Source organism: Ornithorhynchus anatinus, chromosome X1 (assembly GCF_004115215.2).
Source record: "Ornithorhynchus anatinus isolate Pmale09 chromosome X1, mOrnAna1.pri.v4, whole genome shotgun sequence".
Taxonomy (NCBI): domain Eukaryota; kingdom Metazoa; phylum Chordata; class Mammalia; order Monotremata; family Ornithorhynchidae; genus Ornithorhynchus; species Ornithorhynchus anatinus.
The window spans coordinates 105,675,854-105,701,293 of NC_041749.1; the positions used below are offsets into that span (position 1 = coordinate 105,675,854).

Consider the following 25,440-nt stretch of genomic DNA (forward strand, 5'->3'; position numbering starts at 1 on the left):
AATGGCACTTGTTAAACACTTATTATGTACCAAGCACTGGGATGGATACAAGTAAATTCATTCATTCATTTATTCGATCGTATTTATTGGGCACTTACTGTGTGCAGAGCACTGTACTGAACTCTTGGAATGTACAGTTCGGCAACAGATAGAGATAATCCCTGCCCAACAACGGGCCCACAGTCTAAACGGGGGAGACAGCTCATGTCCCACGTGGGGCTCAATAGTCTTATCCCCATTTTACAACTGAGGTAACAGAGGCACAGAGAAGTTTAGTGACCTCCCCGGGGTCACACAACAGGCAAGTGGCACGGGCAGGATTCCAACCCTGCCCTATTCTATTCTATTTATCTTGATTCCATTTATCTTATCCATTTATCTTTATTTATTGCTATTGTTTTTGTCTATCTCCCCCGATTAGGCTGTGAGCCCGTCAATGGGCAGGGATTGTCTCTATCTGTTGCCGAATTGTACATTCCAAGCGCTTAGTACAGTGCTCTGCACATAGTAAGCGCTCAATAAATAATATTGAATTAATGAACCCAGGTCCTCTGACTCCCAGGTCCGTGCTCTTTCCACTAGGCTTCGGTGTGGGTGGGGAATATTCCTATCAACTTTGTGATACTGCACTCTCTCCTAAGCGTTTAGGTCGGTGCTTTGCACAGAGTAAGGGCTCGATAAATTCATTCAGTTGTATTTATTGAGTGCTTACTGTGCACGGGGCACGGTAGTAAGCGCTTGGAAAGTACAATAATGATAATGCTGGTATTTGTTAAGCGCTTTGTTAAGCGCTTACTATGTGCCAAGTAGAACACTAAGAGCTGGGGGGGATACAAGGTGATCAGGTTGTCCCACATAGAGCTCACAGGCTTAATCCCCATTTTTCAGATGAGGTAACTGAGGCACCGAGAAGTGAAGTGACTTGCCCAAAGTGACTCTCTTTATTGCCATTGTTCTCGTCTGTCCATCTCCCCCGATTAGACTGTAAGCCCGTCAAACGGCAGGGACTGTCTCTATCTGTTGCCAACTTGTTCATCCCAAGGGCTTAGTACAGTGCTCTGCACATAGTAAGCGCTCAATAAATACTATTGAATGAATGAATGAGAAGCGGCGGGGCAGGATTAGAACCCATGACCCTCTGCCTCCCAAACCCGGGCTCTTGCCACTGAGCCACGCTGCTTCTCCAATACGACCGATGATGATGAAAGCCATGCTTTTTTTCTCTCTCCTGTCCCTGGCCCCTAAACCCTCAATAGCGTGGCTCAGTGGAAAGAGCCCGGGCTTGGGAATCAGAGGTCATGGGTTCGAGTCCCGCCTCTGCCGCTTGTCAGCTGGGTGACTGTGGGCAAGCCACTTCACTTCTCGGTGCCTCGGTTACCTCATCTGGAAAATGGGGATTAATAATGTAGGTATTTGTTAAGCGCTTACTATGTGCTGGGGGAGATACAGGGTCATCGGGCTGTCCCACGTGAAGCGCAGAGTTAATCCCATTTTACAGAAGGGGGAACTGGATGAAAACTGTGAGCCTCACGTGGGACAACCCGATGACCCTGTGTCTCCCCCAGTGCTTAGATCAGTGCTCTGCACATAGTAAGCCCTTAACAAATACCAACATGAATTACGAAGTGATGTGGCCCCGTTATGCCGTCCTCCCCTCATGCCTCGGCGGGCCCGACCACTCTGAGGCGTCGCGCTCGCGCGGGGCGGCAGCTGGGGGCGTGCCCTCTGACTGGCCGGAAGTGACGTTGGGCGGCATGCGCGCGCGCGCCGGGAGAATGGCAGGAGTATGGCGGTGGGTGGCAGCTACTTACGGTTGTGGGGGGTGGTGCGGCGCCAGCTGGTGCTGGGGCCTCTTCGGCCGAAAGCGCCCGCGGGGCCTCGATGGCTAAGCCCGCGGGCCGCTGCCGCTTCGCCCTGGACGCCGCGGGGCCGAGCCCCGCCTTGGGGGCCGGCTTTGGGCGGACCCGGGCCGTGTCGGGGGCTGTGGGAGGCGAGGGGTCGGGGTGGCGCGGCCCCACCGGGCGGAGAAGATGAGGCCGACGCGGGCGGCGAGGACTATGGCGGCGGCGGGGGTGGGGGCGGCGGTGGGGGAGAAGGGCCGACCATGACGGCGCTGACCCCCATGACGATCCCGGACGTCTTCCCGCACGTCCCGCTCATCGCCGTCGCTCGCAACCCCGTCTTCCCTCGCTTCATCAAGATCATCGAGGTAAATGGGGGGAGGGCAACAACGGGGAAAGGAACCCGCTTGCGGCCCAACCTGGCCCCTAGATCCTTGCCTCCCGCCGCCTCTCATGGCTGGCTCATCCACCCCCTCGCCCCCGATCTTTTTCTCCGGGCTCATCGCCACGTGGGGACCCTCTGACAACTTTATCGTCCGGGGCCCCTCTCCCCCCACCCGGTTTTTCTTCCTCGAATCCCCCTGTCCTCTCTCCTCCAAATCACGAGGATCGCCCCGGCCGACCCGAGCCAGGTAGGAGGGCCAAACACGGTCGGCTCGGATGCTGGCAGAGGGTTTTTAAGTTTCGGTCGAAAGCAGGTGAATCCAGTGGAGTCAATTGCAGGTTTGCCCGACCGGTAGATCATCCACGGGCGCCCCAAAGAATAATCTAGGGTTAGGTTTCATTCCCAAGATGAGCATTTTACAGGCCTTTGAACCACGTACATAGAGGGTAGGCAGCTATACTTCGGAAAGAGGAATAGAAAATAACGTCGGTCACGAATCATGTTTATTGAGCGATTACTGTGTGCGGAGCACTGGGGAGAGTACACTTTAACAGAGTTGGTGGACGCGTTCCCTGCTCACAGTGACCGGTGAAGATCGGTGTTAGGGCCGGCTTTGGTGAAAACACGTCTGTCGTCCCCTTTTTGAATCAGATTTAGCGTCTCCTTTAATACAGTCAAAATCAGGGCTGGATTAGAAAAAAGAAAGAAAACTTGAATCCCCCCTTTTCAGAGCAGGACTGAGTGAGTGCACTCTTTGAATCTGTTGGCTGGAGCTAGGTATTCATTAGCTACTGGGGGAATTGCAGGCGATTGCGTTTGCATCCGTGGGTCTTTAACGTTTGAGAGAACTATCCGAACTGCACCACTAGAGTGGATTAAACCCATCTGGATGGTAGGGAATTGGTAGATGATAATTCACTTCCCGATTAAACCTATCATCCTGGGTCTACACTAGGTCATGAGTGTCAGCGTTTAGCCTAGGGTTCTGAGCCAGTCGAAGAGTTAAGCGTGGAGACTTAACCGAGCCTTCCGTGGTTCGCCTAGGCCGTGCTGAGAAACGGCGGGCGTAGAGGGCAGAGCACTGTCCCGGGAGTCAGAAGGCCTTGGGTTCTAATCCCGGCTCCGCCACTTGTCCACTGTGTGACCTTGGGCGAGGCACTTCGCTTCTCTGTGCCTCAGCTCGTCTGTGAAATGGAGATTGAGACTGTGAGCCCCACGGGGGACGGGGACTGGGTCCAACCCGATTTGCTTGTATCCATCCCAGTGCTTAGTACAGTACCTGGCCCATAGTTAAGTGCTTAACAAATTCCATAATTATTACCACTACCACCCAGACTGGGCTCATTTGAGTCCATATACTGGGAGGGAGAACTATTTTAATCTCAAGACTTTTAGTAATCGAGGGGAAAAGTGGATGTGAGTATGGACTACTGTGACGTAATTTAACAATTCCGCTTTTCTTGAATGCTCTGATTCTCCTTACATGAGCTTCTCAACTGGCTTTTGAGTTTTGCTTTGCCGTTCCCACAAGTCAGGGCATAGCACAGGTGACAGGGTTGGTGAAGTTCAGAGCCGCATCCAGCAAATAACTGGAAAAGGGGTTGGGAGAGTCTGGCAGAAGTGTTCAGACCTTCAGGCCTTTGAACCACTCCAGTCCTTCAACCACTTCAATCCACTTCAATCCTTGAAGTTACCTAGTCCCTAGTTTTCTTAGATACAAAATTGAATGTCAACTATCATTTTAAAACCTGAGTTCAAACTGAACCCCTCCCCCTAAAATGTCTTCCCATGAAGCCCTCGAGGTCATCTGCATGCAATCCTCACTGGTCTCCCTGCCTCCCGCCTCTCCCTTCTCTGGTACACACTCTTCTGCTTGGATTTAGTATTTTTTTTTTCTTTTAATGGTACTTGTTAAGTATTTACCACATGCTAGGCACTGTACTGAGTGCTGGGGTAGATACAGACTAATCAGGTTGTCCCACGTGAGCTCCCAGACCAAGTTGGAGGGAGGAGAAGTTAATCCCCGCTTTACAGATGAAGTAACTGAGGCACAAGGAAGTTGTGACTTGCCCAGAGTCACACAGCAGACAAGTGGAGGAGGCAGAATTCAAGCCCAGGTCCTCTGGTTCCCAGGTTGTGCTCTTTTCCATTGGGGCACACTGTTTCTCTAAAGCATCTTTCTGCACACGTCTCCCTTCTCTTCAAAAACCTCCACTGGTTGCCCATTCCTTTCTACATCAGACAGAAACTATTGGCTGTAAGACAGTCATCCCTTTAAAGATTTTGCTCAAAGAGAGCTACTCCTTCCTTGATTGCAGTGCGCCACATTGGCCTGTCTGACATAGTCATTTCCTAGGTTTTGACGAAAATGCAGCTTTTTATGAGGTTTTGTTTCACAGCACCCTTCCTTCCTTTCCTATTCAGGAACCAGAAATGATTGGAATTTTCTTCTTCCGCGGCTGCATCAAAGTCCAAACATCTTGGACTGTCTTCTCTTCCTACCCTTTAATCTTGGTATGGGGAGGGTTGGTCTCTGGCCACCTGCCTCGTGAATGGTGTGCTGAATGAGAATTTGATGTTCCTGTGAGGGAGTCGTTTGCATAACTACTACAGGTGTTTTGGAACTATATTATCATTTTTTCCCAAGCGCTTAGTAGAGTGCTCTGCACATGGTATGCTCTCACTAAGTATCACCGATTGATAACTAGAAGGTCTTTCTCCGGGTTTTCACTGAGGCTATCGTCCTGCCAGGTAAAAAATCCAAAGCTGGTTGAGCTGCTGAGAAGGAAGGTTCGCCTCGCCCAGCCATACGCTGGCGTTTTTCTAAAGAAAAATGACAAGTAAGTGTCTCTTTCCTTCATTACTTCTTCCCTGACCCTTTTGAGAACAGAGTTTAGGGCTTTCGTCTCTGGATTTTATATTCACCGACAAATTTGAAGGAAATTTGTGGTTAGATTTCTCCTATCATTGAGCAGTGGAAAGAACTGGGGGAGGCTACAGACTGTCAGCTCTGCTTTTAGTCACAGAAGCCTTCTGGCCCCAGGGAGGGGACAGCACAGTCGAGCGAAGAGCTTTTCAATCATTGGTCTCTCCTGGATCTGTCAGCTAATAATTATGGTCATTTACGTGCTTACTATGTGCCAAGCACCGTACTGAGGACTGGGGGACCCCCAGGTTAATCAGGTCAGATCTAGTCCTTGTCCCACCCAGGGCTCACTTTTGAAGTAAGAGGGAGAACCGGTATTGAATTCCCATTTTACAGATGAGGAAACTGAGCAGTGAAGTGACCTCCCCGAGGTCACCTAGGAGGCAAGTGGTGGAGCCGAGATCGGAACCCAGGCCCATGCTGCTTCTCGGGGGGCCTCTGTTCTGGGGCATACAGGGAGGCAGTCGAGCTCTGACAAAGCACTGGCCCAAGAGGCAGGTCGCTGGGGCTCTGGTCCTTCTGCTCAGCTCCGGACTCACTGCCCAACTTCAGGCAAGACTCTCGCTCCTGGTACTTGGGTTCCTTCCCCAGGAGATGGAGATGTCAATGCCTGTCCTGGCCCTCCCCATCATTTCTGGGCTGATTAGGTGTGGGAAGAAACACCCACATGCCTCTGAAATGCGAGCTCTGGGTATAAATTTTCTAACTCGACTAGAAGCCAAAGTATCCCAGCTGTACTTCACCAGCCATAAATGGGTCCTGCCGGAAGGTAGCTGAGACGGCTTTGCCGACGACTTAGGCCAAGATCCTTCTTGAAGTAGTAGGCCCTCCCCACGAGGTACCAAGTGACATCTTTTGGTCAGCATATGAGTAACTGGATAAGAGGATAAACTCGGGACAGGGACCGGCTCTTTAACTTCGGCTGGGGTGCCGCTGTTTATGAGTCCCAGAGGTCTTGGAGCAGGTCGTCTGACTTGACCTACTCTTTAAGGGGCTGCTACAAGGAGTCAGTGGTGTTGCATGAGTGTAGTTTGTTCACGAGCCCCTTCGCCCGCTCGGATGCAAGATCTGAAAATGTTGTCCTGGAAATGTTTCTCTGCAGCAATGAGTCTGAGGTGGTCGAGAACCTGGATGAAGTCTACCGCACGGGAACGTTCGTTCAGATTCACGAAATGCAGGACCTCGGAGACAAGCTGCGCATGATAGTCATGGGACACAGGAGGTAGTTACGGCGGGCTTGGAGCTAGGGAACAGAAGGCCGGGCCCTGAGCATACCCGTCGCTGAGTCTTCCTGGCTTCTGAATAGCCTCTGGTCTCGTTCTCTTACCAGCTCGCTGCTGCTGCTGCCTCTGTGGGGCCTGTCGGAACTATTCCCCGCCCCCATGATATCCAGCTAATCTCCAGCTCCTTTCATATGAGCAGGGGCGCCAGCTTGGGGAGGAGTTGGTGTATTTCAGTCACCGGTTACCCTAGTTGGACTAGCAGGTCACTTTGCCTATAAGCCTTTGAAGCCTGCATGTAAAAACTTGATCTGGTGGCGGGGGGACAGAGTTGCCTGAGGTCTCGACGAGGGAATTCCGGGAAAGCAGCTAGAAATCGGTCTTCCAAAAAGCATGTTTGCAGAAATAAATGCTGTGGTGACTACTTGTCGCGTTGCCGGTGAGTCCCAGAGTTAGCCAGTTTGGCTAGCTTGACCTGCTCTTAAGGGGGCTGACGCAAGGAGCCGTGGCCCCCTTGCCTCAGGGTCACCACTTGGGTTGACAGTGTCCAGATCACCCTACCTCTGGCAACCAATCACCAGGTAGCCACCCGCAGCTAACACAGAACCAATGGTGGGGGGGGTTCGACCACCGTCCTCAAACAGCAGGGCCGACGTGCAGTTGTAGGACTGCTGCTCTTCTAGCTTCGGTGCAGTTGGGCCGGATGCTTAGACCCTCACTCCTCTCTGCCCCTGTGCTGCTCTTCAGAATCCACATAAACAAACAGCTGCTAGTGGAGCCCGAGCCGGAGCCAGAGCCGAAGCCGAAGCCGAGGAGGAAACCAAAGCCGGCCGTGAAGTCGGCTGAGGAAAGACAAGTCACCCAGACCCACAAGAAGGAAGAAACGGCGGAACTAGCTCTGGAGTCAGAGCCCTTCGCTTACTATCCAAATGAGGTGCTCATGGTGGAAGTAGAAAATGTCTCCCATGAAGACTTCCAGGTCACTGAGGAAGTAAAAGTAAGTGAGCAGCTGATTTGTTCCCTGAGGAGTTGCACACACAGAGGCCTGGGCCAGCCTAAGAGAAATAACGATAAATAATTCTGTTGTCGCCCTGAATTTGTATAGCACTTTTTGAGTTTCCCAAAATGCCTTTACTTTGCTTAGCTCATTTGACCTTTTCAGAGTCCCTGTGAGGGAGGATGGGGCAGGTTTTCTTATCCTCATTTTATGGGTGCCCTTGAGGCCCAGAGAGGTTGGGTGACTTGCCCAAGGCCACAGAGCAGACTTGTTATAGAGCCAGAACGAGAGTTCATGTTTCCTGACTCTCAGACTCATGCTCTTTCCACTAGACCAGGCCGGGAAGAAAAGCGGCGTGGCCTGGGTTCTTCTGATCGTGTCTCCAGCGTTTGCCTGCTGTGTGGCCTTGGATAAGTCATTTGACTTCACTGTGCCTCGGGGCGGGGGGGGGGGGGTGGTTTGTTTTTTTTAATGGTATTTGCTAAGCGCTTACTGTGGGTCAAACACCGTTCTAAGCACTGGGGTAGATACAAAGTAAATCAGGTCAGACGCAATCCCTGTTCCACATGGCGCTCACAGTCTATTTCCTCATTTGCATAATGGGGGTTAAATATCTGTTCTCTCTGCCCCATGTGGGATGGGGACTGTGTCCCACTTGCTTATCTTGTACGCACCCCAACGCTTAATACAGTGGCACATAGTAAGTGCTTAATAAATACCTCAGTCACTGTTGTTACGATTGGAGCACACTGCCTTTCTGACCTGCTCCCAAAAATAACACCTTGACCTGAGTGAAAGTGGGTCTTGGTACATAGTCGAGCTTGGAAATCCCAGATCTTTTGCGACAGGAAATTACCCCAGGATCCTGACACAGCCTTTATCTTGCCCCTCTAGACTGTAAGCTCATTGTGGGCAGGGAATGCCTCTGTTATATTGCACTCCCCCAAGCACTTAGTACAGCGTTCTGCACACAATAAGAACTCAATAAATACGATTGACTGTCTGACCGGCCATAATGTTGGAGCTGGGCTGTGGTCCCCACGTCCTCGACGGAGGAGGAAGTCCTAAGAAGTGTCATGCATAAACTCCCCCATAGTCACATTTATTGAGTGCCCACAAAGAGCTTAGACTTGAATGTCTGGTGCCTCTTTTTTTTTTTTTTTTTTTTTTTTTAAGCACACTGGCTTGGGCAGGGCATGTGTAGGGTGGGAATTCCCAGTTCAGCTGTACTAAAGGGCAGGTGCCCTGGGGCAGCTGAGCTATTCAGACCAGCATAATTCCATCCCTGATCTCAGGCTCTCCTGGCTTCCTAGTGTCTCCCTGGCCATAATCATTTTCCCCTTTGGGAAAATATTTGTATCAGGAAACACTCGGAGCCCAGCCGATGGAACAATAATAATAATTGTGGTATATGTTAACCACTTACTATATGCTGAGCACTGTACTAGATGCAAGTTAGTCAGGTTGTGCATGGTCCATGTCCGACTTGGAGCTCACCATCTAAGAGGGAGAACAGGCGTTAAATCTCCATTTTACAGATGAGGAAACTGAGACCCAGTGAAGTGAGTTTCCCAAGGTCACATAGGCAAGTTCATTCATTCATTCAATAGTATTTATTGAGTGCTTACTATGTGCAGAGCACTAATAAGTGCTTGGAATGTACAACTCGGCAACAGATAGAGACGATTCCTGCCCAATGACGGGCTTACAGTCTAATCGGGGGAGACAGACGGACAAAAACAAGACAACTTAATCACAATAAATAGAATTAAGTGGGGGCAAGTGACGGAGTTGCGAGTAGGACTCGGGTCCTCTGACTCTCAGGCTCTTTCTACTGGGTCACACCACTTCTGGTGCTGGGTTGGAAAGCTGAATGGCTGAGGTCGGGGTGGAGGTGAGAGTGGTGGGTTAATAATGGGAGTGATGATCTTTAGATGTAGGGCACTTGGCGGAGGAGATGGGTTCAGGACATGTGGGAAACTTTTACTTTGTTCTTCCCTTTGACAGGCCCTGACTGCAGAAATTGTGAAGACAATTCGGGACATCATTGCTTTAAATCCCCTTTACAGGTATGTTCACGTAGACCTTTTCACCCATGCGGGTTTCCGGTCAGGTCTCAGCCTAGTCAATGCCATCGACTTGCCGGATCCTGGGTGCTGCCGTCTGTTGAATTGGGTTTTTGAAAAGGATGTGTTGAGAGCCGGTTCTATTCTTACCCAGTCTTTCATGGATAGAAATCTGTGGCACGGAGAGCAATTCTCCTTGGCTTTCCCATGCTCTCTTCCCCTTTCAGCTGCCCTGCCACCTCTTGCCAACTTAAAAAACCTTGGGAGTCAAACCCCACTAGCGGCAAGTGGAAGCAGGAATTTGTAGGAGAGGTAAAGGTTGGCAGGGTTTTACATGGAAAGCCCCTCTTTGGGAGAAAGGAAGGCTTAAATCTTAGTCCTCCTAAACCCACCACTTCCATTCTCCAGCCTCACCAATCCCTAAAGAAAGGAATCCAGCCGCCTGGGAGGAAGTGGTAAGCTGCAGTAGCCATGCACCTGATGGGACAAATACGATGAAGACCTCCAGCCCGTCACACATCCATCCGGGGGTATGCAGAGATGAGGATTTAGGGGTGAGCCCTTAACTCTGCAGTCTAGAGCCCTGGCTCCTCTTTGTTGGACTGGAAGGTTTATCAATCGAGCAGTCGTATTTGAGTGCTCACTGTGGGCAGAGCACTGTACTAACTGTATGGGAGCGTACAATGTAACACCATTGATAGACACGTTCCCTGCCCACAACGAGCTTATGGTGTAGAGGGTTAAAGTTTGTTGGGCAAATGTGAGCCATTCTGAGACTCCACTGTGCCTGGCTTTTCACAGAGAGTCTGTGCTCCAGATGATGCAGGCAGGACAGAGAGTGGTTGACAACCCCATCTACTTGAGCGACATGGGTGCTGCGTTGACAGGAGCAGAATCTCATGAGCTACAGGATGTTCTGGAGGAAACAAACGTGAGTAGACTTTAAGTTCTTAGCGGGCGGGGATCGCGCCTACCAACTCTATTGTATTCTACTTTCCTAAGTGCTTAGTACAGTGCTGTGCACACAGTAAACACTCAATAAATATGAATGATTGAGTCGAACAGCAGCTGAAAAAAAACAGAGGTGCGCGCGCGCTTTCTCTTTCTCTCACATACACACATCTGCCACCTTCCCCCGGCCCCCATCATCCTCCAGCATTTTTTTTTTTAGCATATACCGCCTGCTGAGTACTGTACTGAGCATTTGGGAGAATCCAAAAGTAAGAAGACCTGGTTTTTGCCCTCAAAACTTAGTCCAGTTTCCTTTCTCAACAGTAACCCTGTCTTTATTAGCCCTAGCCCTCTCCTCACCCTCCCACCCCTGCCCAAAACCAGGTCTAGCCAAGCTCCCCTCAGCCTAATAATTCCCCCTCTTGTGTAACTTGAAATGGTTTGAGGGAACTCAAGCTAGTAAAATTTTGTGTCTCCACTTGCTAGTCCCAGCCACTTCTGTGGAGACTTTCATCGACTCAGAATGACCGTAGGCTCCTTTTTTTCTTGGAAAATACCCAGCCCAGTTTACACTCTCTCAGCAGGAGCATTGGAGGCATATACTTGCGCTGTCCCAGAAAGGAAAATCATGAGGCAGGGAGAAGCTCTAGGGCACCCTGCTACTACGTCTGTCTCCCCCTTTAGACTGTAAGCTCATTGTGGGCAGGGAATGTGTCTGTTATATTGTTTACAGTGGACTCCCCCAAGCGCTTAGTACAGTGCTCTGCCCACAGCAAGCGGTATCAGTCAACACGATTGAGTGACCGACAGGCCATCAGAGATCCCTTGTCCTGGCTCTCCAGCCAGTTGTGGCCTTCTCTGCCTGGGTGGCGGTGGAGGGGGTGTGTGTCCCTGGAATCCTCTCCAAGCCCCAGGCTTGGCCAGAACAGCAGGGCTACTAAGGGTGGGAGGGATTTTCTTTGAGTTGTCACTGCTTCTGAAAAGTTTCTGGTACTGTATGTTCTTGCTCCTCAGATTCCAAAGCGACTCTATAAGGCCCTGTCTCTCCTCAAGAAGGAGTTTGAACTGAGTAAGCTGCAGCAGCGCTTAGGACGGGAGGTAAGGCCTGATGTGGACACACAACCGGCGTACATTGTGTCAGAGGAACGCAAAAGAGCTATCGTTTGAGGGAAGGTGCAACCGATTTCCCACCCTACCTCTGAAATCTGCATCCAGGGTCAGGGCCCTCCTCCAAGGAATGTTCGGCAACTCTTTTTTAAAAATTTCAAACAATTAAAAAGTACCGATCGCTTCCTTTTAAGATGAGATGAAAAGTTGCCAGAGCAATGAAGTGGATCAGCATTCAAATTCATTCATTCAATAGTATTTATTGAGCGCTTACTATGTGCAGAGCACTGTACTAAGCGCTTGGGATGAACAAATCGGCAACAGATAGAGACAAATCAGCTGGCCATCGCTCCAGAATCGAAACCAGCTCCAGCATATGAAGAAACACTTTTGCTATTGGGTCACTGATAGAGGGTGAGAAAATACAGAACAGAAAAATCACGAAATGGAGTTGGAGTAACACAACTGCAACTGGGAAAACGCCCCCACAAAAAGGCAGAAGTAAATTTTGAACTGAGCGTGTATAATTACACCTTTCTTCCTCCTATTTCCACATTTGTAGCGTACACCCACACCATCTGGAAAAACCAGGGAGAGCCCCGTGCTCCCCTGGGATTCGAAAACCGTAAAGTCAGGAGGGTTGGATGAGAGGCTCTCTCTTTCTTTCCCAAGAGATACTTTGAGCTGGATAGCCCTCACGGTTATTTGTTAACTCTTGGCTTCTGTAGGTGGAGGAGAAAATCAAGCAGACACACCGCAAGTACCTCCTGCAAGAGCAGCTCAAGATCATTAAGAAAGAGCTGGGCCTGGAGAAGGAAGATAAAGAAGCCATTGAAGAGAAATTCCGAGAACGACTGAAAGACCTCACGGTGCCCAAGCATGTCATGGACGTGATTGACGAAGAACTGAGCAAACTGGGCTTGTTGGATAATCACTCCTCAGAATTCAAGTGAGTCCCTAGCGGCTCTAGGAAGCCGTTCCCTTCGGTGGGCCGGGCAGGGAGGAGGGAGGAAGGGCTTGCCCATCTTAGGGTTCATCCTTGGAGCCAGGACACTCGGATTCTTTCAGAGAGGTTTGGCTTTATTTAGTTTCTCCAGTCGCACCTGGGTATCAGACGGGGATGGACAAAATATGACCCACCGGACAGAGCTGCGTTTTTGTCCGCGGCAGCTCTCGTTTAGCTCCAAGTTATGGAATTAAGCACCTGCTGTTGCCATGCTCCAAGCTAAGCATCTAGGTAGATCAAGCACCATCCCTGACCACTGCTTACAGGGCTCACTGTCAAAGAGGTAGGAAGAGCAGGAAGCTGAGGTGACATCCATGGCCACACAACAGACCGGTAACAGAGCTGGGATCAGAACCCAGGTCTCGTGACTCCCAGTTCTACTCTCTTTCCATTAAGCCAGGCTGCCCTGGGTGCCCTCAGTAACCCGTATTGGGGGTGGCCTCCGTAGCCGTGGCATACGGAGGTTGCCGATTGCACCTTAGGCCGGCTCGGAGAGACGGACAGGCTACCGTGGGGGAAATGAGTCGTTTTTGCCACTTTCTGGGGGAGGAGTTTGCACATGGCCCTCAACGAGTTTGTCAAAATAGATGAGTGGCCTTTCAGCCAAAACGATTCCCCACCTCGGCTTCCGACCAGGTGAGCTTTCCCACACTGTAACTCTGAACCGGGTTTCCCCAAGCGCCAGCAAGTTTCGGGGGTCCTTTATTCACTCCCCTGGCACCCTCCAAGTTTCCTTCCAGCTGCTCCATTAATTTGGGCCACCTATCTTGGGACCCCAGACCGATTTGGGGCTCTGTGTCTGGGCTTCTCATTAAGTGACCAGCCCTGAGGTCCAACTACTGGCATCCAAGTTCCCAGGGAACTTTTTCAGAGCTTGGGCACTGCTGTTGCTTTCCCTAGGGTGGGTGTGAGCGTGGAGTCCTTGGCTGCTTTATAAAGATGTAGAAGGCCAGGCTGCTAGCCCTTGAGCAATTTCCTCTGTGCAAGGCCTAGTTCCCTTGTGTTGTAACATTCCCTAAATCCGAATCATCAGATTTGGGTCGTTTTGGTAAAGGAGACCTCCACCTTTCCTGATAAAATGTCAGTCTCGTGACTGTGGTTCAGTAAAGCCACCTGGTTTTATGAGCTCTCGAGGAGATACACCAGAAGATACACCCTGCACGTGCATATAGTGTTCTTGATTTTTACTGGGTGCTCTTGCAGGTTTTATTTGGGAGGGTAAATATGATGTAGGTGGCAATGGTTTGACAGCTATTTGAGGAGGTGGGAGACTCTCATTTCTTCATGCCTCCAAGACATCTCTACATGGATGTCCAGCCAGCACCTCAAGCTTAACGTGTTAAAAAGCAGCGGGGCCTAGTGGAAAGAACACAAGCCTGGGAGTCAGAGGCCCTGGATTCTAATCCCAGCTCCTCCACTTGCCTTGTGTGGTGTTGTGCAAATCACTTCACTTCTCTGTGCCTCAGTTCCCTCATCTGCTTAATGAGGGCTCAGTACCTGTTCTCCCTCCTGCTTAGACCGTGAGGCCCGTTTGGGACCTGATTATCCTGTATCTACCCCAGTGCTTGGAATATAATAAGCGCTTAACAGATACCACAACCGATTACAATTAATTAAAACTGAACTCATTCCCCATCCCTCCTTCCCTCCTTCCCCCCTTCTCCCAATCTTCTCCTCCCCCTGATTTTCCCATTTCAGTTACCACCACCACCACCATCCTCCCTATTTCTCAAGCCGGTAACCCTGGCATTATCCTTGATTCCTCCCTGTCACTCAGCCCCCATATTCAGTCCGTCATCAAATTCTGTCCTTCCTCCACAAACATGTTAGAATCCTCCCTTCCTCTCCATCAGAAATGCCATCATACTTGTCCAGGTTCTTGTCATATCCCAGCCTGACTACTGAATCAGTCTCCCCCCTTTCCAGTCCATACCTCACGCTGCTCCCAGATCATTTTTCTGAGAGATTGTTCTTTGTATATCTCCTCACTCCTCAAAACCTTCGCTGGTCCCCCATTCCTCTCTGCATCAAGGAGAAACTCCTGCCCATTGTCTGTAAGACACTGTCATCTCTCTCCCACCTAGCTATCCACTCTTCGCCTCCGCTGTATCCCCCCATCTTGCCCACTTCGCTCTTCTCATGGCAACCTACTCACTGTGTCTCTTTCTCACTTTTCCCACTACCATCCTGTTGCTCACACCCTCCCTTTCACCTGCAATTCCTTCCTCCTCGACCAGCCCTGCCGAAATCACATCTCCTCCAAGAAGCCTTCCCTGATTAATCTCTCATTTCCCCATCCAGCATCCCTGCAGCTCCCACTTCAACACTTCCTTGTCACCTGAGCATTGGATACTCATGCTGCCCATCCCACCATATCATTTATGTGGTCCTTTAGGACAGGGATCATAGCTACTAATGATATTGTACTTTCCCAAGCGCGTAGTACAGTGCTCTGCACACTGTAGGCTCTTGGTAAATGCTGTTGATTGACAGTCCCAGATCTGTGGGTCGGCGTGGGAGACGGTAATGAGTCTGATTTGGGAGGAATGGCAACAGGGCAAAGAGCTAGGAAGCTGAACAAGAGTGTAAAGAGTACGTGGGTAAAGTCTGGGTGATGAGAAAAGGCAAGCAGATTGGAGCGCATTGACTGATGTCCTGAAACCCAGGAATGGGGCTAGACCCAAGAGGGGGTGGTTCAGCAGACAAGGATGGTGATTTTTGAGGCGGATTTTGGACCAGCAGCGAAGGGAAAGATATAGAGACCGTGCCAAGGATGAAGTCTGGGATGACCAGCAGCTGGAATGGAGATTTGGCAATGGAGGTGTTTACCCCCATATAGAGGCATTTTAGGACCTGGAATTCGGTGAAGAGATTTTCATAAAAGAAATAAGTAGAGAGTGATTATTAAAGGTATGGGCTCACTCCCCTGTCACTCATCCCCGTCAGACCAGCTTGGTAGGCTAAGAAGTCAGTGCAGGGAGTTGGAGGGCCTTGCTAATTAGTCTTCACTTGCCTTGGTTTCCATTTAAGTCTCATTCACTGCGTTCTGGGGGGGGGGGTTTATGTGTGTTTGTGTGTCGTGGCTGTAGCGTGACCCGAAATTATCTGGACTGGTTGACCTCCGTGCCCTGGGGCAGATACAGTGATGAAAACCTGGAGCTAACCCGAGCCAAGGAGGTTCTGGAGGAAGATCACTATGGCATGGATGATGTCAAAAAGCGAATCTTGGTATTGCCCGTTCTGAAAATTACTTTTCACTCTCTCCCCCTCTTCCACAGGCATATTTCTCTCACTTCCATGTATTGTGCCATGTCTTCCCAGTTCCCAGGGTCTTGATTAATCAATAAATCAATTATTTAAGTGCCTATTGTGTGCAGAGCACTGTGCTAAGCACTTGGGGGTGGGGTACAGCAAAAGTAAAGGATATGATCCTTGCCCTCAAGGAGCAAGATTATTTACAGAATAATAATAATAATTGTACTTGTTAAACACTTACTATCTGCCAAACACTGTTCTAAGCCCTGGGGTAGGTACAAGTTAGGTCGGTCACGGTCCCTGTCCCACATGAGCCTCACACTCTTAATCCCCATTTTACAGATGAGGGAACTGAAGCCCAGAGAAGTTAAGTGACCTGCCCAAGGTCATACAGACATGTAGTGGAGCCGGGATTAGAACCCAGGTCCTTCTGACTCCCGGGCCCGTGCTCTATCCGCTAAGCCACACTGCTGGAGGGGAAAAGAAAATAGAAAAGTGGATAGGTGAATTAAGTGCTTCAATAATAGAGTACACAAATTGATATGTACAAAAGTGCTAAGCACAGTTGTGATGGTAAGCTCCTCGTGGGCAGGAAACGTGTCTTCCAAGTGCTCAGTACAGTGCTCTGCACCCAGTAAGCGCTCAGTAAATAGGATCGACTGGATAAAATTGATTGAATTGATGCTAACGTAACAGCCAGAAGGCCGTGACCCGGTCAGGAAAATATCAATCAGGAAATGCCTCTTGGAGGAGTTAGGGTTTCAGATGAGCCTGGAAGATGGGGTGAGCTGTGGTCTGCTGGATTTCAAGTGAGAGGGAGTTCCAAAGAGAAAGGACGTGAGCGAGGGGTCGGAGGTGGAAGACTTGTACGAGGCACCGTGGGAAGATGGACTGGGGCAGAGGGAAGAGTCAGCTGGGTTGTCATGGGAAAATAGAGCTGATAGATAAATGACAGAGCTCAGTGGTCAGGAACTTCTGGCCAAGGGAGAGAGGAGTGGCAAACTATTAGTGGCTTTTAGGGGGAGGAAGAGACATGTGCAAAAGGATGTTTTAGAAAAACGACCTGGGTAGCAGAATAAACTGAAGAGGGGAGAGACTGATGTGGTACCCTCCCCAAGATATGACGAGCGGCTGGGTGGAGATTTTTGGTGCTGAATCCAGACCGTTTTTCCTCCACATTTCCTGAATCCATCCCTTCTCCACCCACACGGAATGTGAAAGTGGAAAGAGAACAGAGAGTCAATCAAGCAGTGGTATTTATTGAGCGCTTACTGCTCGCAGAGCACTTGGGAGAATACAGTACAACCAAATCGGTAGAGTAATACTAAGGTTGTGGGTTTCTGAGGCTGGGAAAATGGTGGCACTGTCAACAGTGAAGGGAACGTTTGACAGAGGAGAGGATTTGGGAGGGAAGATAAAGAATTCATTTTAGTCAGGGTGAGCCTAAGGTGACGGTAGGATATTGGGGGAAGATGTCCTGGGGGCGGATTGCAAACCCGCCACATCTTGTTCCCGTGCCGTAGGAATTCATTGCTGTCAGCCAGCTCCGAGGATCCACCCAAGGAAAGATTCTCTGTTTCTATGGACCTCCCGGTGTGGGCAAGACCAGTATCGCCCGCTCGATTGCTAGAGCTTTAAACCGAGAATACTTCCGGTTCAGCGTGGGAGGCATGACTGACGTGGCAGAAATCAAGGGCCACAGGTAGGTCCGAGCCGGTTTCCTTCTCTCCAAAAGCTTGGCCCTCCAAAGAGACGGAGCCCGTAGGACTTTCTTGCAACTCTCTTCCTGATGTAGCCTGGGTGTCAAGAGACCTGGGTCGTCACTTCCCCGTGTGTCGGTAATCTCGGGCAAGCAGCGCGGCCTAGTGGATAGAGCACGGGCCTGGGAGTCAGAAGGAACTGGGTTCTAATTCCGACTCTGCCGCTTGTCTGCTGTGTGACCTTGGGCAGGTCACTTAACTTCTCTAGGCCTCGGTTATCTCATCTGTAAAATGGGGAGTAAGCCTTTGAACCCTACGTGGGACATGGACTGTGTCCAAACTGACTAGCTTGTATCTCCCCCTGCGCTTAGTACAGAGCCTGGCACATAGTAAGCGCTAAACAAATACCCAAAAGTCAGTCTCTCTGGGGTGATTTCCCCATCTGTAAATTGGAGATAATACTTCTCCCTCCCTCATTGGGATGTTGTAAAGGAAAAATTAGATCATTGATACGCAAGTACTTTGAAAAGACGAAAAGAAAAAAAGGCTACAAACGGAAGATATTTTCCGTAGTCTGCAAGCACTTAGTTGCCTTAATAACTGATCCCCTCTGAGCCACGAGGGGATGGGTGAAATATTCCCCCTCCAAAACTGAGCTTAGCAACTTGTCTAAAATGAGATCTTGGCTTGTGTTTCTAAAACGGGTGTTGGTGGGGAAGGCATTTCTCTGAGCAGAAACAGTTCAAGGAGGGCTGAGAGATGAGACTGTGGATGGGGTGAGGGCTAGGAGGCTCAAAAGGGAGGGATAGGAAGATGCAGTGAGACGTTCAACCGAGGTCCGGCGCTTACAAGGCCACCTGACGTAAAAACAACTTTTCCCTTTGATAAGAGAATTTGCTTTAAGCGATATCCAGTTGACAGACTCCCCACCCCCGGTGACCTTGATGAGACAAACGCAGAGATCGGATGGCTATTTTTGACTAAAAACAGCTCTGATTGGAACACTCAAGGACTAGAATCCCAGCTCCCCAGCTTTCATCTGAGGTTCCGCGATGAAGGAAGGCTTCTAGCCATCCCAGGCCATTTCCCCTGGGGAAGGCATCCTGTTCTGGAGACAGTGGTGACAGGCAAGGAGGGCTGAGGATGCCAGAGTTAGACGAGAGGCTAGCGGAAGGCATTCTTTGTGCAGCGAGGAGAAGTCTCGGGGACATACTGACAGGCCGGGGTCTCCCGCTCTCCCCTAGGAGGACCTACGTCGGAGCCATGCCGGGAAAGATCATCCAATGTCTGAAAAAGACCAAGACGGAAAATCCTCTGATCCTGATTGATGAGGTTGCGTAGCAGCCATTCCCCCCCTTCCCCGCCCCACCCCGTCCCTGCCCTCCCACCACCCCCATTTCCCCTCTCCCCCTCCCCCACCCGCCCTATTCCCTGAAAGCACTCTCCCTTCACAACTTACCCCCACCCCCGGCATGGTCAGCAGCCTCTAATCAAAGAAGTGCCCAGGCTGACTCCACATTTGTTGGACAGAGTGGCGGGGGGGAGTGGGGGGGTGCGTATTTTAGTCTTCCTCCGCTGTAGTGATTAATGCCAACGGGCCACGTCGCTGAGATCCTTAGCTCGGCGGGCCAAGGTCGAAGCTATCCCAAACGCAATCCTGTACCCTGAAGCCTTTCCTGAAAGTCAGGGCTTTCTTGTCTGGGTCGACTGGGGCAGTAGAAAGAAAACCCACCCTGTTTCTGTCCTTGGGGCCAGAGTCCAGTATTACCAGGTTTTGGGGGTCCTAAGGCCAAAAGCCTCATTTCCTGTGATGGTCCCTAGGCTCGGCAAGTCGAACGAGATAAGGGGAGGGTGTCCTTAGTGCCTCGAGAACTAAAAGGAGGGAGCAGAGCTTCGTGGTGGCCATCCGTGGCAAAGCCAAAGGCATCTATGGCCGGGCAGGAGGAAGTGTGGGGTGAACGTGTTGGGGACTGACCGCCGGTAGCGATGGCTTCGCTGTGAGGGGAAGGGAGAGGGCTCTGGAGGCCGGGCGGGGACGAAAGTGTTCTGTACCTCAGGGGCCGAGGGAGAAGGGCGGGCCGGTGAAGGGCTGCCTCCCTGTGCTGCATGCAGGTGGATAAGATTGGACGGGGTTACCAAGGAGACCCGTCCTCCGCCCTGCTCGAACTACTGGATCCGGAGCAGAACGCCAACTTCCTCGACCACTACCTTGACGTCTCTGTGGATCTGTCAAAGGTAGATCCCTTGCCCGGGCCAGGGGGCTGGGACGTTGGAGAGCGGCGGCAGTTCAGGGGAGGCTTACCCGGTCCCGTTCGCGTGGCCGGACCCGTGCGCGGGGCCTCCCGTTGGGTGTTGTGGGGATGGGGCCTGGAAAGGCGATTCTTTCTTTGCATCTCTGGCTCTTGGGAGAGCTCGAAGAAGTACTTTGGGACAGCCTAGAGGATGGAAGGCAGGAGGTACCGCGGATTCCTCCCTCCTGACCCAGACTGCTGAGTGTGGGGAGAGAGGAGGGAGGGCCGGGTGATGACACGACCCTGGGGACCTGAGAAGCAGCGTCATTCGGGTGAGAGCCATCTTCCCTCTCCACTGCGGCTGCAGGCTAGCCGGAGTCTGCAGATAGCACACGCCTGTGGCCGTCCCAATGCCCCCAGTCCAGAGCAGCAGAGAGCGGCATTTGCTCCCTGGGTCTGTAGGGGACAACAGGACTCCCTCAGGTCACCTGCTAAAACCTCGGGCCGGTATGGGTCCCATACACGACTCAAAACCTGGGCTCAAGGAAAAGGATCCCTGAGGTTTGCAAGTGGCAGGCAGGGCCGCGGGGCACCAGACGGGGCGTGGCGCGTGGGCGAATTGAAGGCCAGGAAGGCGCCGGGCTTCTGACATGTCCGGTTTCCATCAGGTGCTGTTCATCTGCACAGCCAATGTAACCGAGACCATCCCAGAGCCCCTGCGTGACAGGATGGAGATGATCAACGTGTCTGGCTATGTGGCCCAAGAGAAGCTCGCCATCGCGGAGGTGAGGGGAGCTGGCTGGACCGGCAAAGGAAGCGGCATCCTTGCTCCCAGAGGAAGCAGGAATGAGCTGCCCCTCCTCTGTGCAGAGCCAGACGCCCACGGAGGGCCTGGTTCTGTTCACTAGTCTCCCGTGGTGCTGTCCTGCCGAGCCCCGGCTTGTGTGGGACTCGCCCAGAGAAGGCCCACAAGGCTTTTATCCCTTGGGATTTCTGAGCCTTCCCCCTGCCTGCTGCAGGAGGGAACCCAGCCGAGGTGGAGCCCGGGACCCTCCCGGTCCAAGAGAACGAATGGCCAGCCAGCAGCCGCCATCCCTGCCCAACCCCCCGAGGCAGGAACTCATGGGTCTGATTTCCCCGCAGCGGTACCTGGTCCCTCAGGCCCGGGTCCTTTGCGGCTTGGACGAGAGCAAGACCAAGATCACGTCGGAAGTCCTGACTCTCCTCATCAAGCAGTACTGTCGGGAGAGCGGGGTCCGAAACCTCCAGAAGCAGGTGGAGAAGGTGAGTCGTGGTTCCCGGGCTCCCCTGCGCTGCCCTCTGCCCTCCACGCCCCCTGGCAACTTGTCGTCATCCCCTCGTTTCCTCCCCGGTCCCGCGCAGGTGTTGAGGAAATCTGCCTACAAGATCGTCAGTGGGGAAGTCGAATCGGTGGAAGTCACCCCTGAGAACCTGCAGGACTTTGTGGGGAAACCCATCTTCACCGTGGAGCGCATGTACGACATGACGCCACCGGGCGTGGTCATGGGGCTGGCCTGGACCGCCATGGGTAAGACGTGGGGAAGCACTGTGGCAAAACCAGCAGGATGGCACCCTGTCAGCAGCCGAGACTGGCGGGAGGTTTCCCTCCAGAGTTTTTCCGAAAGCTCCTGTGACGGTGGAGGGGTGAACTTTCCCTCACGTAATAATAGTAATAATAAAGGTGGTATCTGTTAAGCACTTACTTTGCGCAAAGCACCGTTCTAAGCGCCGGACGGCCATGGAGGGCCAACCGGAAGTAAAATAGGAGTCAGGGGCAAACTTAAGTTTGGCGCCCCCCTGCTTGTATTCACGAAAATTGGGGGGTGAAACGGCTAGACACTTGGGTCTGCTTTTCAAACTCTCTCTGGTCTGAGAAGTATAGTATGAAAGAAGCGGTCATTAGGCGGGATATGACGTTAGAGGAAGAAGCCATGGGTCTGTATCCAGCCGAAACTATTTTCTCCCAAGAAAAAGCGGCTTGCAGGAGAAGGCGATTGGGCAGGGGCGTACGTCGCCCGCTACGAGAGATGGCCTGAGGCAGAGCGGCCTGTAGGGAGGAGCTGTAGGCCCGTGGTTCCCGCCGGCCTGCCCTGTAACCTGGGTGGCTCTCTTTGGGCCTCAGTTTCCTCCTGGGTCAAATATGGGGTGGGGGCTAACCCCTGCCTTTCGCCAACTGTAGGATGTTCTTGAGGTCAAATGAGTTGACCGATTTAAGACCACCTTGGATAGGTGGCATCGTTACTGTGACAGAGATGAGTCGTTTCCCCCCACCCCGTACCCCAGTGTTTATGGGTTGCAGTGAGCTGACGGGTGGTGATAGGTGACAGAAGCCAAAGGTGAGTTGGGGTGGTGGGGGAGACTGTTCTAGGCTCCGGGGGTACAATCAGCTTTATTTGGGATGATGTGCGATATCTGTCCTTTTCCTAGCAGAGCTTGGCTGCCGGGGAAGGTTCTGAATGGCCTCTTTCTTACTAGGCCCAACGCTCTCTCCTGAGTGTGGGCTACGGGCAGAGAGATGGGACGGGTTCCCTAGCCAGCAGGCACCTAGCTTTGGGAGTTGGGTTCACTGAGTGCTAGGGGGTGGTGGCCAAGGGCTTTTCTGGCGCCTGTAGGCTCCGTAAGACTCACCAGCCCCATTTTCCCATCCTTCCCCTTTTCAGGAGGCTCCACGTTGTTTATTGAAACGTCCCCACGGCGACCGAGGGAGAAGGAGAGCAAAGACGGGAGCTTGGAAGTGACAGGCCAGCTCGGGGAGGTGATGAAGGAGAGCGCCAAAATAGCATACACGTTTGCCCGGGCATTCCTGATGCAGAAGATGCCCTCGAATGACTTCTTGATGACCTCCCACATTCACCTGCACGTGCCCGAGGTGAGGCTACCCTCTAGCTCTAGGGGCTAGACCTGAAAGCACTAAGTTTTAACAGTGAATCCACCACCCCCCCTACATCTTGGGTACCCACCCAGGGAGCACCCCAAAGTGCTCCCTTGGGTCTTTCTGAGGGGCTTGGTCCGAGGACCGCCACCTCAGATCCGACAATTACCCTCCCCCACTTCAAAGCCTTACTGAGCATCCATTTCCTCCAAGAGGCCTTCCCTGACTAAGCCCCCCTTGCTTCTCCCACTCCCACATCGCCCTGATTTGCTCCCCTTGTTTGTCCCCCACCCCCCTCCCCAGCCCCACAGCATTTCTGTAATTTATTAATATTAACGTCTCCCTTCCCCTTGTAGAACTTAAGCTCATTATGGGCAGGGAATGTGAATGTGTCGTGTTTATTATCCCCCCCACCCCCCAAGTGCTCAGTACAGTGCTCTGCACGTAATAAGCCCTCAGTAAATACAACTGAATGAATGGTGAACTGTGAAGTCCCACCAGCACTGAGTGCCGAAAAGCGCTGCCCTGTTCCTACCGGGGTCGGTGCTGGGAGCCCCACCCCAGGGTTTGGATCCTAAATAATCAAGTCCATCACCTCTGTTCCCCTCTCCAGGGGGCTACACCAAAGGACGGGCCCAGCGCCGGATGCACTATAGTCACCGCATTGCTCTCCCTGGCTCTGAATCAGTCGGCCCGGCAGAACGTGGCCATGACGGGAGAAGTGTCTCTTACTGGCAAGATCCTGCCCGTGGGAGGGATCAAGGAGAAAACCATTGCGGTGAGTGCTGCTTTCTCTCCAGGGGCTGGCGCCGCCGCTCTACGCTCTGCCCGCTGTGGGCTCTCGGCAGATGCCAGTTACCTGACTGGCTTCTCTGCCGTAGAGCCGTCAGACAGCCGACTGGCTACCGAGGCTCCTTAAGAGTGAGCGCGGGCGGCTCCAGCAGCACAGAGGCTCGCAGGAGACGGGCCGTATTGCCGCTCGGCCCGGCAGCGCTCTGGGATTCATTCGGTGGAGCCCGCCCGTTGTTAGTCTTGCCCTCGGGGGACACGGGGGTCGGTGGGAAGGAACACCAGAGGCACGGCGCCAGGAGTCATTACCTGCCTTGTTTCCATTTCCAGGCCAGAAGAGCCGGTGTCACTTGTGTGATCCTCCCAGCCGAGAACAAGAAGGATTACTACGATCTAGCGTCGTTCATCACAGAAGGACTGGAAGTGCACTTTGTGGAGCACTACAAAGAAATCTTTGACATCGTGTTTCCAGAGTTGGAGTTAGAGGCGGCTGAACGATGAGCGTCTGCCTCCTTGGCCATCTCTGCAGCCAGTGTCTCTCTGGGCTGGGGGGAGGGGGAAGAGGGGGAACTGTCCATATAGAAGCCAGGGATCAATATTGCTGCTAAGCATCCATCCCCCATCCCCGACCCCCACCCCTCCAAGCTGAGTGATGAAATTGAATAAGAGCTTTTTAAAGTGAACGATTTATGGTATATCAGGTTTGGAAAATTATTTAATGGATAGAAGTCGTGGGACAGTAGCGGGGGTTGTGTCCCTGCCCCCTGGGCAACGGTGGCCCCAGTACCATTGTGAGATTCCCACAGCCTCACCCGGAGCAGTCCCTTCTTTAGGCACCAGGAGCCGACTGGCTCCCCCGCTGTGTGCAAAAAGCAACTTAGAATGATACATTGTACGCAGTGTCGTATAATAGCTCTAGCAGTGTGATTAATACGTATGAGTGGCGCAGAGGCCACGTATGAGTGGCGCAGAGGCCACGTATGAGTGGCGCAGAGGCTACGTTTGGGTGAAGAAGGGCCTGTGATGCTTTCTTGGAGGGGTTGGGGCGGAGTTGGGGGGAGAGGGGTGTCCCTCGCACACCACATGGGAATCACCAATTGCTAATACAGCTTGCAATCAAACCCTGCCACGGTGGAGAATGGAGAAGTGACCCAAGTCCAAATTTAGGCACCTCAATAAACCCAGGACCTTCTCATACCCTGTTGGGGCAGTTCTGTTCAAAGTGTGCTTTCGTCACCTGCTGTGAATAAGAACGCTATGAAATTCGGACTGTGCTTTCCACTTTAGCCATCTGGGAGTTAGATACATAATGTTGGTATTTGTTAAGCGCTTACTCTGTGCAGAGCACTGTTCTAAGCACTGGGGTAGATATAGGGTCATCAGGTTGTCCCACATGAGGTGCAGTCTTAATCCCCATTTTACAGATGAGGTCACTGAGGCACAGAGAAGTGAAGTGACTTGCCGACAGTCCCCAAGCTGACAGGTGGCAGTCAGGATTTGAACCCATGACCCCTGGCTCCCAAGCCCATACTGCTGCTTCTCTACATTCAAGCAGAACACTATAATGCAAGTTCCTGTGAGTGAAGTTAAGGACGTTACCACATTATAGGACTATTTTGACTGCCTACAATTAAGTGCTTAAATAGGGTAGTGTTACAGGTACGGAAGTAATTTGCACAAGGGGGCTGAGGTGGTAGAGTGGTTAGCAATTAGGAAAATTGGTCAGGGAAGGCTTCCTGGAGGAGGTGTGATCTCATAAAACAACTGGAGCCTGGTGGATTTGAAGTATGGAAGGTAGTAAGGGGAAGAAAAAGGCTGTGTAGGTTAAAACAAGTGATGGGGGAAATAAGTAAAGTGGAGAGCTTTAGCACAAGAGTACTTTAAAGCAAATGATTAGGAATTTCTGCATGCTGCTAAGAGGAATGAATAACCAGTGACATTATGACAGGTGTGCAATGGCATTTTGGAAAAATAGACTGGTCAGTGAAGTATGACATCGCTTAGTACAGTGCTCTGCACATAGCACTCAATACTATTGAATGAGTGACCTGGTGAGGGAAAAAACTGGAGACG

At 51.8% G+C, this 25,440-nt stretch overlaps 1 protein-coding gene and 1 long non-coding RNA gene across 2 annotated transcripts; one reads left to right on the forward strand and one right to left on the reverse strand.

The window, feature by feature from the left end:
* The first annotated feature begins 1,790 nt into the window (after positions 1-1,790).
* Positions 1,791-24,577, forward strand: LONP1 (lon peptidase 1, mitochondrial). The gene is made up of 18 exons (XM_029050811.2): positions 1,791-2,209; positions 4,978-5,066; positions 6,255-6,374; positions 7,120-7,369; positions 9,377-9,438; positions 10,237-10,366; positions 11,401-11,484; positions 12,222-12,442; positions 15,589-15,727; positions 17,278-17,456; positions 18,699-18,786; positions 19,567-19,689; positions 20,354-20,470; positions 20,829-20,969; positions 21,069-21,234; positions 22,367-22,575; positions 23,192-23,356; positions 23,698-24,577. Exons 1-18 carry the CDS (start codon positions 2,105-2,107, stop codon positions 23,866-23,868), a joined length of 2,559 nt encoding a protein of 852 aa, XP_028906644.1. The 5' UTR covers positions 1,791-2,104; the 3' UTR covers positions 23,869-24,577.
* Positions 18,417-23,819, reverse strand: LOC114806460. The gene is made up of 2 exons (XR_003754498.2): positions 23,677-23,819; positions 18,417-18,741 (listed from the first exon to the last, which is right to left on the reverse strand). It is a non-coding gene; the product is annotated as an uncharacterized LOC114806460 (long non-coding RNA).
* Positions 24,578-25,440: the final 863 nt, after the last annotated feature.